Genomic DNA, 20,366 nt, shown 5'->3' with positions numbered 1-20,366 from the left:
AAAAGTGAGGCCTTTATAACGTGGGGGAGAATATGAAGCAAAATTTCAGAAAGATAGCAAAATCTGTAAATAACTTTTTATTAACCTATTTGAGAATGCCATAAAAGCAAGCCACAAAAGTCTTGCTTGTCCAGTACTGAAAAGAGAATTTTATGTTTCTCACATAGTTCTTAGGCATAATAAACTTTTTTCCTATGAACTTGCATAGAGAAGTAAGGCATAATAAACTTATTTAAATGTATTTTTTTCTTAATTTGACTGTGTAAGTAGCATTTCCTTCTTGTCCTTCAGTTGACTCTCTTTCTGTTTGAGGATTTTATTAAACTGAAGAGATTAGTTTCATTAACTCTCACTTTTCCATGTTATCCACAGTGAAGAAAGCCTAAAGTAACATGATCTAGTAACTTACATAATATTTATTCATTAGTCCTTCAGTAATTTAAAAATTGCACCTACCTGGAAAATTATTTTGGGTATTGTTTTCCTAAAAATTACCCATGAGGTACTAGTGCTACTACTACTACTAATAGTAACTGAGCAGTGCTGCTTCATTTATTTATTTATTTGTTTGTTTTGTTTGTTTTAAAGACAAGGCCTGACTCTGTTACCCAGGCTGGTCTCAAACTCCTGGCTTCGAGCGATCCTGCCACTTCTGCCTCCCAAAGTGCTGGGATTATAGGTGTGAGCCACCACACCCGGCCCTGTTTTATTTATTGGATACCTGTCATATTCCAAACTCTCTAAACTTGTGCATTTCTTTAATTCTTTTTTTTTTTTCTAAGACGGAGTCTTGCTCTGTCACCCAGGCGGGAGTGCAGTGGCGTGATCTTGGCTCACTGCAACCTCTGCCTCCCAGGTTCAAGCGATTCTCCTGCCTCAGCCTCCCGAGTGGCTGGGACTGCAGGCGCACGCCACCACACCCAGCTAATTTTTATATTTTTAGTAGAGACGGGTTTTCACCATGTTGGCCAGGATGATCTCAGTTTCTTGACCTCACCCGCCTTGGCCTCCTAAAGTGCTGGCATTACAGGCGTGAGCCACTGAGCCCCATCTGTTTTATTTAATTCTTAACCCTGTGATATAGGTACTATTATAATTATTTTCATTTTACACACTTGATATTGGGGGAAATTGGGTATGATGACATTTTAGAAATACTATTTTCATTTAGTTTCATTATGTTGGCTGAGAGTCCTGTGTTCCATGTGGTAACTTTAGGCATAAAATTATGATAGGAAACCCATTTCAAAGGTGTTAAGTGATTTGTCCACGGACATGTGCTATATGTCTGATCCAAGATTTGAATCTAGACCTCTGAATCCCAAACCCATATACGCACTATTATTATTATTATACTAAGTGAATTGAATTCACTAGTCTTACTTCATTTGAAAAAAAAATGTTCAAGTTATTAATAGAATGCAACACTTGCATTGGTTGTATATGGTGGTAAATGAAGATTATACTTTTGTGCTCCTGCATATTTATCATCTTCTGCCACCTCTGAAGGTAGAGTATGAGATAGATGTGTAGAATGCAGGGCCTCCAGAAATTCCAGTCTGAAAATTTAGACCTATTAGTTATTTTAAGAAGTTTTCTAATGCTGCTCATTTTCTGTTTGTCTTTTCACTAAAGTTTGTTGTTGTTGCCTTTTTGCAGCAGTGATTCCAGCAGTAGTTCAAGTGATGATTCTCCAGCTCGATCAGTTCAGTCTGCAGCAGTCCCAGCACCCACTTCCCAGTTGCTTTCATCTCTGGAAAAAGATGAGCCCCGTAAAAGTTTTGGGATCAAGGTCCAGAATCTTCCAGTACGCTCTACAGGTAAAATTTTGTGTGAATGTCCTTTCCTCTGTGCTACTACTGAGGAATGAGGTATGATACTGCATTACATTGAAATAACTTTGGGCATAAAATTATAATGGAAAACCCATTTCAAAATATTAACGTTTTAAATGAGGAAAGCCATGAATAATGGAAAAGTCTGCTTAAGCTATTCTGTGGTCTCTTCTTTACTGGTAATATTTTTAATTGACAGCTGACCGTAATATACTGTTACTCCTACATTGGTCATGTTGAGCATGTAAACAAGTTAAAACTATTAGTAGATAGTCATGCCAACAAAGACCAAATTAAGTATTTTTTAGCTAAGTGTATTTCAGTGATTGCTTAAATTATTTACTAAAATAGGGGCCAGGCGCGGTGGCTCACGCCTGTAATCCCAGCACTTTGGAAGGCCGAGGCGGGCGGATCACGAGGTCAGGAGATGGAGACCATCCTGGCTAACATGGTGAAACCCCGTCTCTACTAAAAATACAAAAATTAGCCGGGCGTGGTGGTGGGCGTCTGTAGTCCCAGCTACTTGGGAGGCTGAGGCAGGAGAATGGCGTGAACCCAGGAGGCGGAGTTTGCAGTGAGCTGAGGTCAGGCAACTGCACTCCAGCCTGGGCGACAGAGCGAGACTCTGTCTCTTAAAAAAAAAAAAAAAAAAAAAAATTATTTACTAAAATAGCCTAAAAACTTATGTATCAGGTTTGTGAATAGAGTTATTGAGATACTAATGTTGATGAGCTTTTGATTTAGAGTACTTGGTAATTTAGAAATGGACAAGGGAGTAAAATTGGCTTGCCTTTCTATACACCTTTTATATTTCTAATAAAGCAAATTAACACAAGACCCCCAGATGGTATGATTCATCTGTAAAGGATATTAAAATTGTTTAGCATGCTACATGACACTTCTCACACAATTTTATCATTGAGATGATCCTTGGAAAGATAGACGATGCCTTTCCATTTCAAGTCTTTAACACTTTATAAACAGACATGTAAAAGTTTTATTATGAAACCTACCCCAAAGTAGAAGGAATAGCAAAATGAACTCCCCTTATATAATATCCAAGATTCAGAAATCATCATTTTGCATTTTTGCTTTATCTGTTTCCTGTCTTCCTGCTTTCCTACTGGCTTTTTTTTTTTTTTTTTTTTTTTTACCTTTAAGGTGAATCCTTGATGTTGTTTTATTTCATACCTACTTACACACGTATATTTATGTATATATCTATAATATATAAGGGCATTTTTCTGGATAACCACAGTATCATTCTTACCTAACAAATAACCAATACTATCATCTAACACTTAGTTTATTTTCAGAATTGTACAATAATCTCCAAACCGTGTTTTTAGAGCTTTTTTGTTTGAAAAAGTAATGTTTTAATGACAATAAAATTTAAGTCAGATCTCAAGCTAGATCCTTTTGTGGTTCATAAGTATGATGATTGGGTTTTCATGCTGTGTGAGGTGTGCCTCCCTCAAACCTTGTTATGACATTAGTATATTACCTGTCTGACATGAACAAAAAAATGAGAAAATCAGGCTAAAGATTTAGTAGGTTGCTTATTTAGTTATAATTAAATTAGAAGAATTAATAACTTGGTTTTGTTTGGGAATTTAGATACAAGCCTTAAAGATGGCCTTTTCCATGAATTTAAGAAATTTGGAAAAGTAACTTCAGTGCAGATACATGGGACTTCAGAAGAGAGGTATGGTCTGGTATTCTTTCGGCAGCAAGAGGACCAAGAAAAAGCCTTGACTGCATCAAAAGGAAAACTTTTTTTTGGCATGCAGATTGAAGTAACAGCGTGGATAGGTCCAGGTAAGACACAAGCAAGCTGAGTTTGAGTTACACATCACACACACTGTTTGTGTTGCAGTGTATGAGAGGGCAGCATATGATCCTGAATGAGGACACTATTCTGGCTTTATTTATTGACATATTTCCATTGTCTTCTGTTTTAAAAGATGGTTCTATTTATTGTTCAACTTAATAAAAAACATTGTTTTGGTTAGGGAGGATAGATTTTTCTGTTGCTGTAATGGAGACTTGCTGACTGTTAAGAGTCTGAAAGGCAGAATTGTGTAGACCCTTATTGAGTCCAGCCTTCCCAAAAGGATTGACTTGATCAAAACTAGGAGGTAGCTCCTAGGAGTGTGACAACAGAATTACCTTGAATTGGAAAGGAAACTACTTCTGGTTGGGCGCAGTGGCTCATGCCTGTAATCCCAGCACTTTGGGAGGCTGAGGTGGGTGGATCATCTGAGGTCAGGAGTTCAAGACCAGCCTGGCCAACATGGTGAAACCCTGTTTCTACTAGAAATACAAAAATTAGCTGGGCGTGGTGGTGCACGCCTGTAATCCCAGCTACTTGGGAGGCTGAGGCGGGAGAATCGTGTGGAGGCGGGAGAATCGTGTGAACCCGGGAGGTCAAGGTTGTAGTGAGCTGAGATCGCACCACTGCACTCCAGCCTGGGCAACAGAGCAAGACTGCATCTCAATAAATAAATAAAATAAAAAGAAAAAAGAAACAAATTACTTAATATTGATGTGGGGGACTTGTTAGACCAGTTTTATTTCTATTATGTCCAATACAAGTTGGATCTGTTTTTCCAGCTTGCACGACCTTGAAGACAGAGTAACAGGAATAAGCCTTATGGGTGCAACCCGCTGAGAATTTCCAGGGAACATTTATTATCTTGAACCTACCTGTGGAACCTGTTATAAGGCAGGAAATCTTCTCACACGTGGCTTGCATTGGCATTTCTCCTGTTTCAGGACCGCCTGCAGTACTTGTTTAAAAATGCAGGCTCTTTAACCCTGCCCCAGCTTACTGATTCAGAGTTTACACACTTAAGTTTGGGAACCCCTGATTTAACAGAACTTGTGAGTAAATTTGTAAAGGAATCAATAGAAACATTAAAAATTTGTAGTCACTTTATGAAGCTGAGACACTTGAACTTTAAGTGGAATTTATAGGGTAAACATGGCCTGTTATAGGATAAATATGAATATTCTTGTAATATTCATTTATTAGATAATTAAAAAGAAAAAAATGTAGTTCCCCTGATGAGGATGCACAAATATGTTATTTGTATGGTAAAACTGGCATGGAATTGTTAGGGTGACCACTGCAAAATGGTCACTCTGTGATGTTCCAATGAAACATAACAATTCAAAGGAATATTATCTTTTCAAAGGATAATAGGTTAAGCCTTCACAGTCCTTCTTCCATCAAGTTTGAGATGGATTGCCCTAAATTTTACTAAGCTAAGAGCAACTCCAGGAGTTCTTTAAAATTTAACACATTTGGAACAGGTCAGAACAGCTTGAGAAACATTTAGAATGTCATATACGTTTCTAGAGCCAATTATAATTATTAAGTAAGGAGGATCTCATCCAGGAGCATTCGGTGTGTAACTTTTATCTCTAGATGGTAGAGCTAGCTTGAGATTTTTACTGTAAAAAGCTTTTAACCTAGTTATTTAGCACCTAGGAAATAGGCTTTACCTACTTGCCAATGAAAATTTTGAGAAGTTTGGTTGGTTCAAGTATAGAAAAGCTAACTACTTTTCCCAGATAGGACAACATTAAAACCAGTTAAATGGGATATGTGAAAGCAGTTGAATTTTGAGTATGGAGACTAGGTTGGAATTATGCTGTCAGATGGTTAAATCATGAATGTTATATTGAAATGTATTGAGCTGATTGCTTAGGTCAAGGATTATTTTCAAAGATCCAAATCCAAGAAACCTAACTTTGCATGTAGACCCATTGGTGGCTTCTAAGATTTCTTTTCCCATACATTGCATTACAATCCCCTAAACATGAAATTACAAGTTCAAGAAGTTTTTTCCCAAAGGTGTGTAGGCATTAAGACTTTGACTGGTTGTGAAGGTTAAGTGGACTACACATGGAAAACTTTTTTTTTTTGCTAACTGAATTTCCGATCTTGAAAATTTACTGCTGAGCGTGGTGGCTCACACCTTGATTGATTGATTGATTGATTGATTGATTGTTTGATTGGAGACAGGGTCTCACTCTGTTGCCACCCAGGATAGAGTGTAGTGTCATAATCATGGCTCACCAAAACCTCGACCTCCTGGGCTCAAGCGATCCTCCTGCCTTGGCCTCCCAAAGTGCTAGGATTATAGGCATGAGCCACCATGCCTGACCAAGCTCATGCCTGTAAACACTTTGGGAGGCTGAGGCAGGAGGATCGCTTGAGCCCAGGAGTTTGAGATGTGCCTGGGCAACAAAGGGAGACCCCATCTCTACAAAAAATAAAAAATCAGCCGGGACCTATAGTCAGCCAGGCTGAGGTGGGAGGATTGCTTAAGCCCAGGAATTTGAGGCTGCAGTAAGCTATGATCCCACCACTGCACTCCAGCCTGGGCAACAGAGCAAGACCCTGTCTCCAAGGGGGAGAAAAAAAGAAAGAAAGAAAATGTACCAGGCCATTTGGTGGGAATGAAGCCGTTACAGATTTTAATAGTTGCAAATCATGCTTTCCTCTTGTGTTTCTGCCTTTCGGAGCACAAACCTCAATATTCTATCTGAATTTTTTGAAATATTATTAAATGTCTGTGCACATTTAAATTAAGACCAAATTGAGCTCAAAATGAGATATGTTCCTTTGAGATATGCAGAATATATGGAGACAGCTATTATGAGTCCTGGGTAGTTTCTGAGTCCACCTGAGTTTCATGTGAAAGTACATCATAGTCTGATTGATCGAAAGGGGTAACATTAGTTGAGCTACCATTGGAGCCAACAGTCTGGACTCAGAAGTGAGATGTATTCTGACTTAACTCAAGGTCCCTGAAATTGAGTTTTTAAAAATACCAGTGTCGTTGACATTATCAGTAATGTTCAATGGCTGGCTCTAAATGCTTCATTTCAGTAAAGTTGATTAAGTATTAATTTTTTGGATGGCTTTGTTTTACATTAAGAAAAAAGAACACACAGTAGTTTCCTATAATTGTTATCAACAAAACCTTGAGCGTTCCTGCCCTAGACCAAGTTTATAAATGGAGATTCAGAGAAAGGCTATGATAAATTAGAAATTAAGCCAGCGCTTTTGATCATAAAAAATAGAGGCCAGACGTCGTGGCTCACACCTGTAATCTCAGCACTTTGGGAGGTTGAGGCGGACGGATCACCTGAGGTCAGGAGTTCAAGACTAGCCTGCCCAACATGGCGAAACCCCGTGTCTACTAAAAATACAAAAATTTGGCCAGGCATGATGGCGGGCACCTGTAATCCCAGCCACTTGGGAGGCTGAGGCAGGAGAATTGCTTGAACCCAGGAGGCAGAGGTTGCAGTGAGCCGAGATTGCTCCACTGCATTCCAGCCTGGGCGACAAGAGTGAAACTCCATCTCAAAGAAAAAAAAGAAGAAGAAGAAGCCGTAATAATCATTTCTGTTTGTCATTGGGGACCATGCAATATCAAAAGATAATTTAAAACATATTGCTTTAATCTGTTTTCATAGTTACTCTTATATCTAAAATTTCCGTATTTAGACAGTTGATTTATTGTGTTAGTATGAGAGGGGCAAAATGCTAAATATCTTATAAAATGTTGAAAAGTAAATGAAATTAAACAAACAATGAAGGTAGACTATTTTCAGCTGAGTTTTTATGTCTATTTCAGAGTATATTTTTATACGCCAAATTGAGAGCCTGCTACGTAATTTTGGAAACTAGGATTAGGCTCAAATAATTAATTACCATTTTTGCTGGGGTTTAAAATCTATTTCTGTGTCAGTGATTATTTTTAAAACAAATCAGGCCAAGTGCAGTGGTTCACGCCTGTAATCCCAGCACTTTGGGAGGCTGAGGCAGGAGGATTGCTTGAGCCCAGAGACCAGCCTGGGCAACAGGCGGGGCGGGGGGGAACTAGCTAGGCATGGTGGCATGCACCGGTGGTCCCAGCTACTTAGGAGGCTGAGGTTGGAGGATTGCTTGAGCCTGGGAGGTTGAGGCTCCAGTGAGCCATGATCCTGCCAGTACACTCCAGTCTGGGTGGCAGAGCGAGACTCTATCCCAAAAACAACAACAGATCACCTTAGCAAAGATATCCATCTATTTTATTTTTGAGACAGGTTCTCTCACTCCCATCACCCAGGCTGGAGTGCAGTGGCGTGATCACAGTTCACTGCAGCCTCAACTTCCCATGCTCATGCTATTCTCCTACCTCCGCCTCCCAAATAGCTGAGAATACAGGCGTGCGCCACCATACCTGGCTAATTTTTTGTATTTTTTTTGGTAGAGATGGGGTTTCAACATGTTGTCCAGGCTAGTCTCAAACTCTGGGGCTCAAGCGATCCTCCCACCTTGGCATCTTAAAGTGCTGGAATTACAGGCATGAGCCACCCTTCCCAGCTAATTTAGCAGATTTAAATCAGTTTATTTTTAAGTTTAAAGGTTAAACAAAGTGTTACTTTAGCCTTAATTTTTTTTTGAAACGTTTCTTTAGCCTTTGTATTCCTTTTTTGCTTTAGAGTTAATAAGGGGTGGCTATTTCTGAAGGTGTTTATGATATTTCAGTTTATGTGAGTATTCAAGCCCATTATTTCAGACATTTTGTTTTTTAAATGTAGATTTTTCCATGATATATAAATATGTATTAAAATACTGTCTTCTCTTTTTACTCGGCCCCCGTTCCACTTAAAGAAACAGAAAGTGAAAATGAATTTCGCCCCTTGGATGAAAGGATAGATGAATTTCACCCCAAAGCAACAAGAACTCTCTTTATTGGCAACCTTGAAAAAACCACTACTTACCATGACCTTCGCAACATCTTCCAGCGCTTTGGAGAAATTGTGGTATGTTGCTTTTACTATGAAAACAATTTTAGGTCTTTGCCATAACACATAAAGCATAGTACAGATTATATTTGGAAAGGTGATATTTAATGGTGTAATGAATGAACATTGTGTGCTTTTAGCTCTTGCTAAAAGATAATCCAGAGAATCCCATTGGGTATGGTTCTATATACGTGTGTAAAAATGTAATATATGTCCTTTGTGTACACATACCTCTTTTTTTTTTTTTTTGAGACAGAGTATCACTCTGTCTCCGAGCCTGGAGTGCAGTGTCATGATCACGACTCACTGCAGCCTCAGCCTCAGCCTCCTGGGCTCAAGTGATCCTCCCATCTCTCAGTCTCCTGAGTAGCTGGGACTGTAGACATGTCCCACCACGCCCAGCTAATTCTTGTGTTTTTTGTAGAGGAGGTGTTTTGCCATGCTGCCCAGGCTGGCTCTTACCCATTTTTATCTTTCTTTGTTCATTGGGTTCTGTTTTAATGCCATCTCTAGTCCTGTGGATTGAAGGGAAAATCTGGAAGAGAAAAATGTTTGTAAAAATGAAGCAGCAGGCTGAGCATGGTGGCTCACACCTATAATCCCAGCACTTTGGGAGGGTGAGGTGGGCAGATCACTTTGAGCTCAGAAGTTTAAGACCAGCCTGGGCAACATGGTGAAACCCTGTCTCTATAAAAATACAAAAATTAGCTGGGCGTTGGTGGCTTGCTCCAGTAGTCCCAGCTACTCAGGCGGCTGAGGCTGGAGAACCACTTGAGCCCAGGAAGCAGAGGCTGCAGTGAGCCAAGATCACGCCACTGTACTCCAGCGTGGGTGACAGAGTGAGACCCTGTCTCCAAAATTAGAAGCAGCAAATTAGTGTATGATTGTTTTGTGATCACAGTGCACATCAGAAATACCTTGGGGATTACTAGAATATGGATGTCGTCTGCTAGCAGTTCAATTCTATTAGGAAGTCTTAATTTGAATCACTTTTTATATTATGCAAGTCATTGTTAGATTAAGGGGTACAAGAAGTTTTCTGTTCCTTTATGACTTAAAATTGGAGTCAGTTTAAAAATGAAAATATTTTGGTCACAGCTTTGTAATCTTGGGATATACTATTATTATTTTTTTAGACAGAGTTTCACTCTTGTCACCCAGGCTGGAGTGCGGTGGTGCGATCTTGGCTCACTGCAGCCTCCGCCTCCTGGGTTCAAGCGATTCTCCTGCCTCAGTCTCCTGAGTAGCTGGGATTACAGGCGCCCGCCACCATGCCCAGCTAATTTTTGTATTTTTTAGTAGAGGCGGGGTTTCACCGTGTTGCCCAGGCTGGTCTTAAACTCCTGACCTCAGGTGATCCGCCTGCCTTGGCCTCCTAAAGTGGTGGGATTACATGTATGAGCCACCATGCCCAGGCTGGAAGATATCATTTTGTAAGATATCAGCCTTTCTCATCTCCTCAAAATCTTTCATAGAATCGTAACTTCTGTAGAAATCTGCACATGCCTTCTTTCTTGGTTCAGCCACAGCAAACTTATAGAGAACCACAACCCCCAATTAATGCTCCAACAATATGATATTACAGATTCTTGGCCAGAAAGTCACACATCTAGGTTTCATCAAAGCACTGGAAGCCCTGGTAGTTAGTTATTGTCCTTGATAGGTATGTCAGCCCCACCCCAATGTCCTTCCTTGCTGATGGAGAAATGGATGACCTCATTTTCAATTATTTTGATTTGTCAAATTCTTTTGGTTTTGTGGGAGTAGCATATACTCTAATTGCAGTTCTACTGCCTACCTAGATGGGTGGTATGGAATTCAGTAACCTATCTGGGCTCCAGCTTCTTTTGTCTTTAGACAGTTATCTGTTATTTATTTATGTATTTATTGATCTTTTAATTTTAAAGGTTAAAGAACAAAGATTTATTAATCTTCTCAGATATCATATTTTATTTCTTTATTTTTAAGACGGAGTTTCACTTTTGTCACCTGCGCAACGGCGCCATCTTGGCTAACTGCAACCTCTGCCTCCCGGGTTCAAGCGATTCTCTTGCCTCAGCCTTCAGAATAACTAGGATTACAGGCATGTGCCGCCATGCCTGGCTAATTTTTGTATTTTTAGTAGAGACAGGTTTTCACCATGTTGGCCAGGCTGGTGTCGAACTCCTGACCTCAAGTGATCCGCCCGCCTCCACCTCCCAAAGTGCTAGGATTACAGGCGTGAGCCACCGTGCCCAGCCAGATATCATATTTTAAATGGCCTGGCCCCTAATAACGATTTTAGATATTGCAGAAGGGAATTATTTCTTAGGATTTCATTAAATAGCCTGCCTTTTCTTTATTATCGTTAAGTTTCTCTTAATGCTGTTAGTATGGATTTTAAATTTTGAATTTTGAATTGCAATGCTGTTGCTCCTCTGCAGAGAGCTTCACATGAGAAGGATTTCATGGTTTGTGACAATAAATGCTATATGTTTTATAGCAAACTAGTAACTTACCATTGTATTAAGGTGTACAATTTTTTTAACTAAGTAAATGATGATTGAGAACATGACTTTTTTGAGAAATAAATACCCTATATGGACTTGGTTCATTCTAATTTATTTTCTTGGGCATATTGCTAAGTTGTATTCATTGGTTTTTTCAGGATATTGACATTAAGAAAGTAAATGGAGTTCCTCAGTATGCGTTTCTGCAATACTGTGATATTGCTAGCGTTTGTAAAGCTATTAAGAAGATGGATGGGGAATATCTTGGAAATAATCGCCTCAAGGTAGATGAATTTGCATAAATTATTGTGCTGTTATGATTTGCTTTGTTTTTTAAGACTTGAAGGGTTTTTTTTTGCATATGCCTTATTATTTAAGATCCTACTAAGACAGATAACCATAAAAGTGATACACTTCTTTGCATTCCTATCCTATTATATGCTGTAATCTGATTAATATTCGATTAGCCAGGCAGGATTTTTTTTGTGTATTCCTATTTAATTTTAACCAGATGTTTCCCACTTGAGATGTTGATTTGATAAGATTCCTATAGAAAACCAGTTTTCTGAGAATTCTGTTGTAGTTGAATAGTAATTGTGAACTTTACTAATAGAAATTTTGCCTTTTATATTCAGCTGGGTTTTGGAAAGAGCATGCCTACAAACTGCGTGTGGCTAGATGGGCTTTCTTCGAATGTGTCAGATCAGTATTTAACACGACATTTCTGCCGATATGGGCCTGTGGTAAAGGTAGGCGGGAGGTTTTGGTGTGTGGTTCAGACTTCTGACTCACTCGTCTTGGTATTCTCTCCTTTCAGTCTCAATTGGCTAGCATTGCCTATTTCTTTAATAACGAGCACATTAAAATTATGTTTGCTAAGATTTGGTCAATAAGGGCATTTGCATCTGTTGCCTTAAGTTATGAGTATTTTGAAGAAACTATTTTGAACTAGCCAAGGTGATTAATTTTGAAACTATTCTCATAGTATAAATAGAATGAAATAGAAATGTTGCTTAGGGATTTTTATAATTTTATCTTATATTAAAATTAGATAGTCTGATTATATAGTTACTCACATTTACACTAAATATGTAATTAGACTTTTTTAAATGAGGGGAAGTTCACACAACAGAATATTCATCTAACCAATGATTTTTATGTAATACATCCATAAGCAACAGGAAAAGGGTCTCCAGACCCAATTCAGTATGTGAAGGTAAAGCTTTGGTTCCTTAAAACTATGTTTACTCTGTGGTAGGTATATTGTATACCCTTGACAATGCTTTATTTTTTTTAAAATTTATTTATTTATTTTTAATTGAGACAGAGTCTCACTCTGTCACCCAGGCTGGAGTGCAGCGGCAGGATCTCAGCTCACTGCAACCTCCGCCTCCCAGGTTCAAGCAATTCTCTAGCCTCAGCCTCTTGAATAGCTGGGATTACAGGTGTGTGCCACCACGCCTGGCTAGTTTTGTATTTTTAGTACAGATGGGGTTTTGCCATGTTGGCCAGGCTGGTCTCAAACTCCTGACCTCAAGTGATCCACCTGCCTCGGCCTCCTAAAGTGCTGAGATTACAGGCACTGCGCCTGGCAGACAATACTTTAAATGTAGCTTTTGTTGTTTAGAGAAATACACATCTTAAAGATTGCCTGTATAAAAAAATCCACAGCCTTAAGACAGTTATGCTACTTGTAGCCAAAGTTCACAGAAATTCTTTGTTGTTCTTAATTTTTCCTTCCTTTCAAGGGTGTTTTTTGTTGTTGTTGGTTTTGTTTTTCGTTTTGAGCCAAAACAAGACGAATACTTTACTGAAATACGATATAGTGGTCAGTAAACATGGAAAACAAAGTAAAATACAGAAGAACAAAATAAAGGCATAATATCTCAAGCCATAATGTCTATGATTCTAAACAGTCCCTGCACATTTTCATTTTATTGTGTTCACTACAGTGTGCATCACACTTTTTTTTTAATAGAATAAAATATATAAAAATATATTTTTTCTCATCCGTGTCCTTGTGGCTTAGGATTTTGTTGGGACTGACACTGAGTCCAGTGGATGAGGCTCTTACTTGTTTTCTGTTTGTTTGTTTTACAGGTGGTGTTTGACCGCTTAAAAGGCATGGCCCTGGTTCTCTACAATGAAATTGAATATGCACAAGCAGCTGTAAAAGAGACCAAAGGGAGGAAAATCGGTGGGAATAAAATTAAGGTGTGCAGAATTACTTTAAACAGAAGCAAAACAAAGTCCTATTCAAATCTCACCCTCTTGGGCCGGGCGTGGTGGCTCACGCCTGTAATCCCAGCACTTTGGGAGGCCAAGGCGGGTGGATCACCTGAGGTCAGGAGTTCGAGACCAGCCTGATGAACATGGTGAAACCCCATCTCTACTAAAAATACAAAAAAAATTAGCCGGGCTTGGTGGTGCATGCCTGTTAATCCCAGCTACTTGGGAGGCTGAGGCAGGAGAATTGCTTGAACCCAGGAGGCGGAGGTTGCAGTGTGCTGAGATCATGCCGTTGCACTCCAGCCTGGGTGACAGAGTAAGACTCCATCTCCAAAAAAAAGAAATCACCCCGTTAATAACTAGCATTTTGTAGGCTGCCAGCCAGGGGAGTGGTTTACAAGACACATATGCTGTATCATTAGTGTTTAAGGGGAATATTACAATTTTATGCTCAGCTGCTTGTGGGCACAGCATCTTTAAACCATTAGCCACAGATCCTTCCCTAAAAATCCTCTCATTCAAAGAAGTGTGCTTCTCAGTGTTCGGGTGCTGATGCTCACACAGACACTCTCATCGCAGGCTTGACCACGGTTATGGGTATCTGACACCCAGGGCCTCATAGTATCAGTCCAGCATCCTGAATGATATGTCTTTCTTTCCTACTCTCCTGAAGAGTGGGTAGCCACTTAAAGCATAACTTTATGTCCAGTGTATGTTTTTAAAAACTTGTATTCATGGTAGTTTGAAGGAATTTATGCACTTAACTATGAAATAACTATGATTGTTAGGTTGAAAAAAGTATTTTAAAAATAAGATGATAAGCTATTTGATAGCTGATGGGCATCATATGCTTTAGTAACTTTGAGGCCCAGCTGTGAGTAAAGTTTAAAATGTTCATCCATATTTTGTTTTATATTCTAACTGTAGTTTTGGCAACAGAGATTGCTGGATTTAGTTGATCTGATTACTTAATTGCCATTTCAGTTTTCCATTTTGCTTTTTTCACTCCTTCACAATTGGGTTTGAAACGTTATAAATTTCATTCTTTTATCACGGTTTATACAGAATTTGAGAGATTTCAGGTTAATAAAATATAGTTTCAGTGATGAGGACTGTTTTACTTGAGATACATTGCTGTTTCCTGAAATTTTCTGAGAAGGGCTATGTTGTGAAGAATTTACAAATTTGATAACATTTTTCCATCATTAAAATTTGAAACTTGCATCAAACACCTCTTTTTTTTTTTTTTTTAAAGGTGGATTTTGCAAATCGGGAAAGTCAGCTGGCTTTTTATCACTGCATGGAGAAATCTGGTCAAGACATCAGAGACTTTTATGAAATGTTAGCCGAAAGAAGGTATGTATTTTAAACTTACCAGTGTAGCTTGAGTTTTAATAGTTTTAATACAGAAACTTAAGATGGCATTAAATTTTATTTTTCACTCTTTACCCCTACTTTCATCTTCTAGAATAGAGAATGCTTCTCTTTTATCACTTCATATGGAAACACAGGTTTATTTTTTTGAATCCAGTTTCCAGGTAATTCCTATGGGTTTGGAGCAACCTGTCTGGATTTCTCACTGAATGCTCCTAGAGCTTGAAAGAGTTACTGTTTTGCCAGGTGATAACTTTATGTACTTTTTTTTTTGAGACAGGGTCTCACTCTGTCACCCAGACTGGAGTGCAGTGGCATGATCATGGCTCACTGCAGTCTCTGCCTTACAGGCTCAAGTGATCCTCACACATCATCTTCTTGAATAGCTGGGACTACAGACACTTGCCACCACGCTGGAGTAATTTTTGTAAAGATGGGTTTTCTCCATGTTGTCTAGGCTGGTCTTGAACTCCTGGGCTCAAGCAGTCTGCCCGCTTTGGCCTCCCAAAGCGCTGGGATTACAGATGTGAGCCACCACACCTGGTCTGCTTTATGTACCATTAATCATAAATACAAATCATCTTGCTTACAGTTACTTCTTAAAGTAAATGTATTAATATATGTTAGAGTGCATTATAAACTTTTAAATGGCTACATATTTAGTAATGACAACATCCAGGTTGTATGTGCTCATACATTCAACTTAAAAAATAAATAAATAAATAAAAACTTCCAAAAGAATATCAAGAGCTTTATTTTAAAGTTGAATCTCTAAAATAGTCAAAGTGAATCAATAAGCCAAAGCATATGTAAACTGGCAACTTTGGCAATGTGCGGGGCAAACCTGATTTCCTCTTGTTAATACTTTCAGTCATGGTTATGTAGTATTTTTTCTGCTGAACAGACCGAAATATCGTTAAATATCTTAAGATAATGCCACCAGATTCTTCAATAGCTGATTACTTTTGAAAATGGAAATTTGGTCCATATTATCAAGCTGTTTTTCCAGACATGCCTCTGATTTAAGTTTCCTGGAATGTTTCCACTAGGTCTCCACCCCTATACGTGTTAGACAAAAGGTTTGTTTGAAAAACGCCTTTAGACACTTGAGTTCAAAGTATGAAAAGGGCTCCATGACAAGATGAGCCAAGTCAGGGTTGTGCTGCCACAAGCCCTGTTGAATGCACTCCCTTTCTACTGCCTCTTCTTGCCAAATAATTTTTGTTTAAGTGATAGCAAGTATTAATATATATTAATTCATTTCTTAGTGGAATATTGTACAACAGTCGTTGAATACTTGGTGCTTTTTTTTTTTTTGAGATGAAGTCTTGCTCTGTGGCCTAGGCTAGAGTGCAGTGATGCGATATTGGCTTACTGCAACCTCTGCCTTGCCAGTTCAAGCGATTCTCCTGCCTCAGCCTCCCGAGTAGCTGGGACTACAGGCGCATGCCACCACGCCCGGCTAATTTTTGTATTTTTAGTAGAGACGGGGTTTCACCATATTGGTCAGGCTGGTCTTGAACTCCTGACCTCGTGATCCGCCCGCCTTGGCCTCCCAAAGTGCTGGGATTACAGGCGTGAGCCACCACGCCCGGCCTACTTGGTGTTTTTAAATGAAAAATGCTCCCTATGGCCAAATTCTCAAAAGCTCAAACTTGTCAGGTTTTGATGGTTTCTCACCAGATCAGAATCCAAATCACAAACCTTCAAAGATCAATACTCCTTTAGCTAGAAAGTCAGGCTCGATAGACTGTTTTCTCAGTTGTGTGAGTGTAAGAGAGTGAGAGTGAGCGTAAAATTGTGTGGCCACATGCAAGAGAATGTGTGTGTCTCAAGTCAAGAGAGAAAAAAATTCTCCATCCTGGCTTCCCAAGTAGCAGTTTGAAGTCATTGTTAATACAGTAAATGCTTACAAGGAATTCTTATCTATATGTGAGTGGAAAGTGTCCCGGAGGCCTACTTGCACCTAAAACATAGAAAATCCATTAAAATCCTCTGTGTACATTAAATATTTTAAAACAGCAGTTTTGTGTGAGGGTTGAATAATGTAATGTGGGTGTTACTTTTTGTATATTACTACTTAAAATCTATTTTTTTTTTTTTTTTTTTGAGACAGAGTTTCGCTTTTGTTGCCCAGGCTGGAGTGCAGTGGTGCAATCTCGGCTCACCGCAACCTCTGCCTCCTGGGTTCAAGCGATTCTCCTGCCTCAGGCTCCAGAGTAGCTGGAATTACAGGCATGCGCCACCAGGCCTGGATAATTTTGCATTTTTAGTGGAGACGGGGTTTCTCCATGTTGGTCAGGCTGGTCTCAAATTCCTGACCTCAGGTGATCCGTCTGCCTCGGCCTCCCAAAGTGCTGGGATTACAGATGTGAGCCACTGCGCTTGGCCAAAAGTCATTGTTTGTTTTAGTGATGAACTAACTGGCTTTGGGTTTGTTCTGTGTTTTTTCTCATGGTTATTTATCCCTCTCAAATGGCAGTTATCTCCTCATGAGGAAGCAGGAGGGTGTGGGACTTCACTGTGACCCAGGTTTGCCCTGTGTGGTTTCAGTTGGCAGTGCTTATGGAATGCATTCCTTGCAGTAGACCTTGAGGATCTTTGCCTCTTCCATAGAATGGAAGTTATCTCACTGAATAGTTGATGCATGAATGAAAAAAAATGCTTTAATGCTAATGATAAGCTCAGGAATGCAAATGACAACTCTATTTGCACAGGGCTTTCCCATTTTCCAATAGTATTTCATTTGATCCCTCTAATACTCTGTCAGGTAACCCTTTTTATGGAAGGAACTTTTGCTAATAAGATCACAGGCCACTAAGGGGCTGCGCTGGGGATAAACCTAGGGTTCCTACCTGCTAGTGCATTGAGCTTACCCTTTACCAGAGTGGTTCTCGAGATGAATTTACAGGGTCACACTGTGATTCAGATGACATCTACTTATGGTACTTTGGATACTGTGTGGTTTTGTGAACAGAGTTCTCTCCGAACCTGACTTTCTGCAGTTCCTCAGTGTCCCCGTACATGGTCCAAGTGCCAGTTGTGTTGTCCCTGCTTAAATTGTTGAATTCTTTGAGGGCAGAACTGCTTATTTCTTTTGTTGTCATGGGGCCCAGCAAAATAAGTATTTGTTAAGCTGAACAGTGCTCCAGCATGAATGCTTAAATCATATATTTCTGCCTTCTGAAACTTTTTTTAATATTACTACTTTATAAATTTTTATTAAATTTTTTTTTTTTTTTGTAGAGATGGGGTCTTGCTGTGTTGATCCTGCCAGTCTTGAACTCCTGGCCTCAAGCAGGCCTCCCAAAGTGCTAGGATTACAAGCCTAAGCTACCATGCCTAGCTTGTATTTTTAGATATAGTTTTAGTTTGCTTAATTAAAAAGATACCTTGATACTGTGTTTTTAAATATGACTCAAGCCTACCATTAATATGGGCAGTAAACTAATGACCATTCTAGATGTCTTACTCACTTTATAATATTAGAAGGTATATAATGTGTTCACCTTCATGTGGAAAATACATCCTCAAAGTATGTATTTATGGTGGTAATGAGTTAAATTAGCCTAATTCCATGCCTAGTAACAGTTATTTATGAGCTGCCTGGTCACTATTTAGACAAGGAATCTGATTCCCATGGAGCTATGGAAGGATCATCTTGAATCCAATTAAACCAAATATCATAGATACACAATAAAATATTTTCTTTGAACTGAGGAAGTTCAATATAAGTACATATAATAGGCCAGGCACAGTGGCTCATGCCTGTAATCCCAGAACTTTGAGAGACTGAGGCGGGCAGATCACCAGAGGTCAGGAGTTTGAGTTCAGCCTGACCAACACAGTGAAACCTGTCTCTACTAAAAATACAAAAAAATTGGTGAAGCGTGGTGGCGCATGCCTGTATTCCCAGCTACTTGTGGTGGTGAGGTAGGAGAATCACTTGAACCCCAGAGGTGGAGAGCAGTGAGCCAAGATTGTGCCACTGCACTCCAGCTTGGATATATATGTGTGTGTATATATATATATACACATACACACACACATACATACATATATACACACATATTTATAAATATATTTATAAAATATACATATTTATAAATATGTATATTTATAAAATAATGTGTTATCGATGCTTCCAGTGTTGGAATGTTCAGTCTAGATGCTTCGTTTGCTGTTCAAAGGAGTTGGAACATCATTTAGTAGCAGCTTTGATATATTTTTCTAAAGTTCATTCTTTCAACAAATAGTTGAGTGCTATGAGCCAAGTGCTGTTGTAAGAGCGAGAGAAATTTTGGCCAAGAAGACAAAGCCTGTGCCTTTATGGGGCTTAAGTTCTAGTGTTCTTTTTTTTTTTTTTTGAGATGGAGTCGCGCTGTGTCGCCCAGGCTGGAGTGCAGCGGCACAATCTTGGCTCACTGCAAGCTCCGCCTCCCAGGTTCATGCCATTCTCTTTCCTCAGCCTCCCGAGTACCTGGGACTACAGGCGCCCGCCACCATGCCCGGCTAATTTTTTCTATTTTTAGTAGAGATGGGTTTTCACCATGTTAGCCAGGATGGTCTTGATCTCCTGACCTCGTGATCCGCCTGCCTTGGCCTCCCAAAGTGCTGGGATTACAGGCATGAGCCACCGCGTCCGGCCAAGTTCTAGTGTTCTTTCAGTGAGCTACTAATGGCAGTGTTACCTAGAATGAGCCAGGTGTATCTACATGAGAGAACAAACATTGCGGAGAATGAATGAGTGAAGGAAGTAATTGGTCTCTGTTACAGGTGTATTTAATTTCATATAATATATGTTCTTGTGTGTAAATTTAATCCTATTTTGAATGCACCAGACAGGTCCCTGTGGGAGAAAACCTGTGGTGAGTTCCTTAAAACTGGAGGAGTTCTCTCATGGTGCTTGCAGTCATCCCTTGTTTGTTAGTTGGCAGCCTGGGGGAAAGTGACAACATTTACTGAGGCCAAGTACCTGCCTAGGATTATGCTAGGAAAGTTTTTACAGATATTATCTTAATCTTTTTAAGAGCTTTATGAGGAAAAGCTACCATCATTTTATGAGTGAGGAGACTGAGTTCAGAGAGTTTAACCAGGTTCCAGTGTATTTTTTAAAAATTGTGAATTAGATAGAAGTGTTACCAGTATCATACAGGTCACATAGATGGCAAAATTTTAGTTAAAATTTTTATCTGTTTTTCTAAACAGTGGATTTATTTCCCAAGTTGTAAGAATATCTTTTTATAGAATAGTAATTTTGTGGGAGACTTAGGTAGGAGTGTGGGGATACTGTCCAGTAACTAGTGTCTGCTTTGTCACAACGCCGGAGTTACCAGAAACATTAAAAAAGGGTTGAATCACCACTGCCCAATAGAAGCATAATGTAAGTTATATAAATTCTGTATATGTAATTTTAAATTTTCTAGTAGCCACATTAAAAAGACAAAGTGAAATTAATTTTCTTTAATATATCTAAAATGTTGTTTCAACATATAATCAGTCTAAATTGTTGTTTTTCTATAAACTAGGTCTACAAAATTGGGTGTGTATTTTAGACATCTCAATTTAGCTAGATTTCAAGTGCCTAGTAGCTACTTGAAGCTATAGTGGATAGCTACAAACTAATCATTTC

At 39.1% G+C, this 20,366-nt stretch overlaps 1 protein-coding gene and 1 non-coding gene across 6 annotated transcripts in view; both read left to right on the top strand.

Annotated features, from left to right (window-relative positions):
• SPEN (spen family transcriptional repressor) overlaps positions 1 to 20,366 on the top strand; it is a 90,302-nt gene that overhangs the window by 57,463 nt on the left and 12,473 nt on the right. For 3 of the 5 annotated variants that reach the window (XM_019011562.4, XM_004024727.5, XM_019011567.4), the window contains 7 exons: positions 1,660 to 1,820; positions 3,453 to 3,653; positions 8,509 to 8,660; positions 11,290 to 11,415; positions 11,767 to 11,880; positions 13,232 to 13,345; positions 14,616 to 14,716. In XM_019011562.4, the coding sequence (XP_018867107.4) occupies positions 1,660 to 1,820; positions 3,453 to 3,653; positions 8,509 to 8,660; positions 11,290 to 11,415; positions 11,767 to 11,880; positions 13,232 to 13,345; positions 14,616 to 14,716 (969 nt within the window). The remainder of the gene's footprint in view (positions 1 to 1,659; positions 1,821 to 3,452; positions 3,654 to 8,508; positions 8,661 to 11,289; positions 11,416 to 11,766; positions 11,881 to 13,231; positions 13,346 to 14,615; positions 14,717 to 20,366) is intronic. The other 2 variants (XM_063702491.1, XM_063702494.1) reach the window with 1 other exon arrangement.
• LOC115932401 (small nucleolar RNA U13) lies at positions 3,249 to 3,349 on the top strand. Its single transcript, XR_004068685.1, has one exon. It is a non-coding gene; the product is annotated as a small nucleolar RNA U13 (small nucleolar RNA).

This window comes from Gorilla gorilla, chromosome 1, assembly GCF_029281585.2.
Source record: "Gorilla gorilla gorilla isolate KB3781 chromosome 1, NHGRI_mGorGor1-v2.1_pri, whole genome shotgun sequence".
Lineage (NCBI taxonomy): Eukaryota > Metazoa > Chordata > Mammalia > Primates > Hominidae > Gorilla > Gorilla gorilla.
Note: the sequence above shows the minus strand (reverse complement) of the source record. Positions and strands in the feature narration are given on the sequence as shown.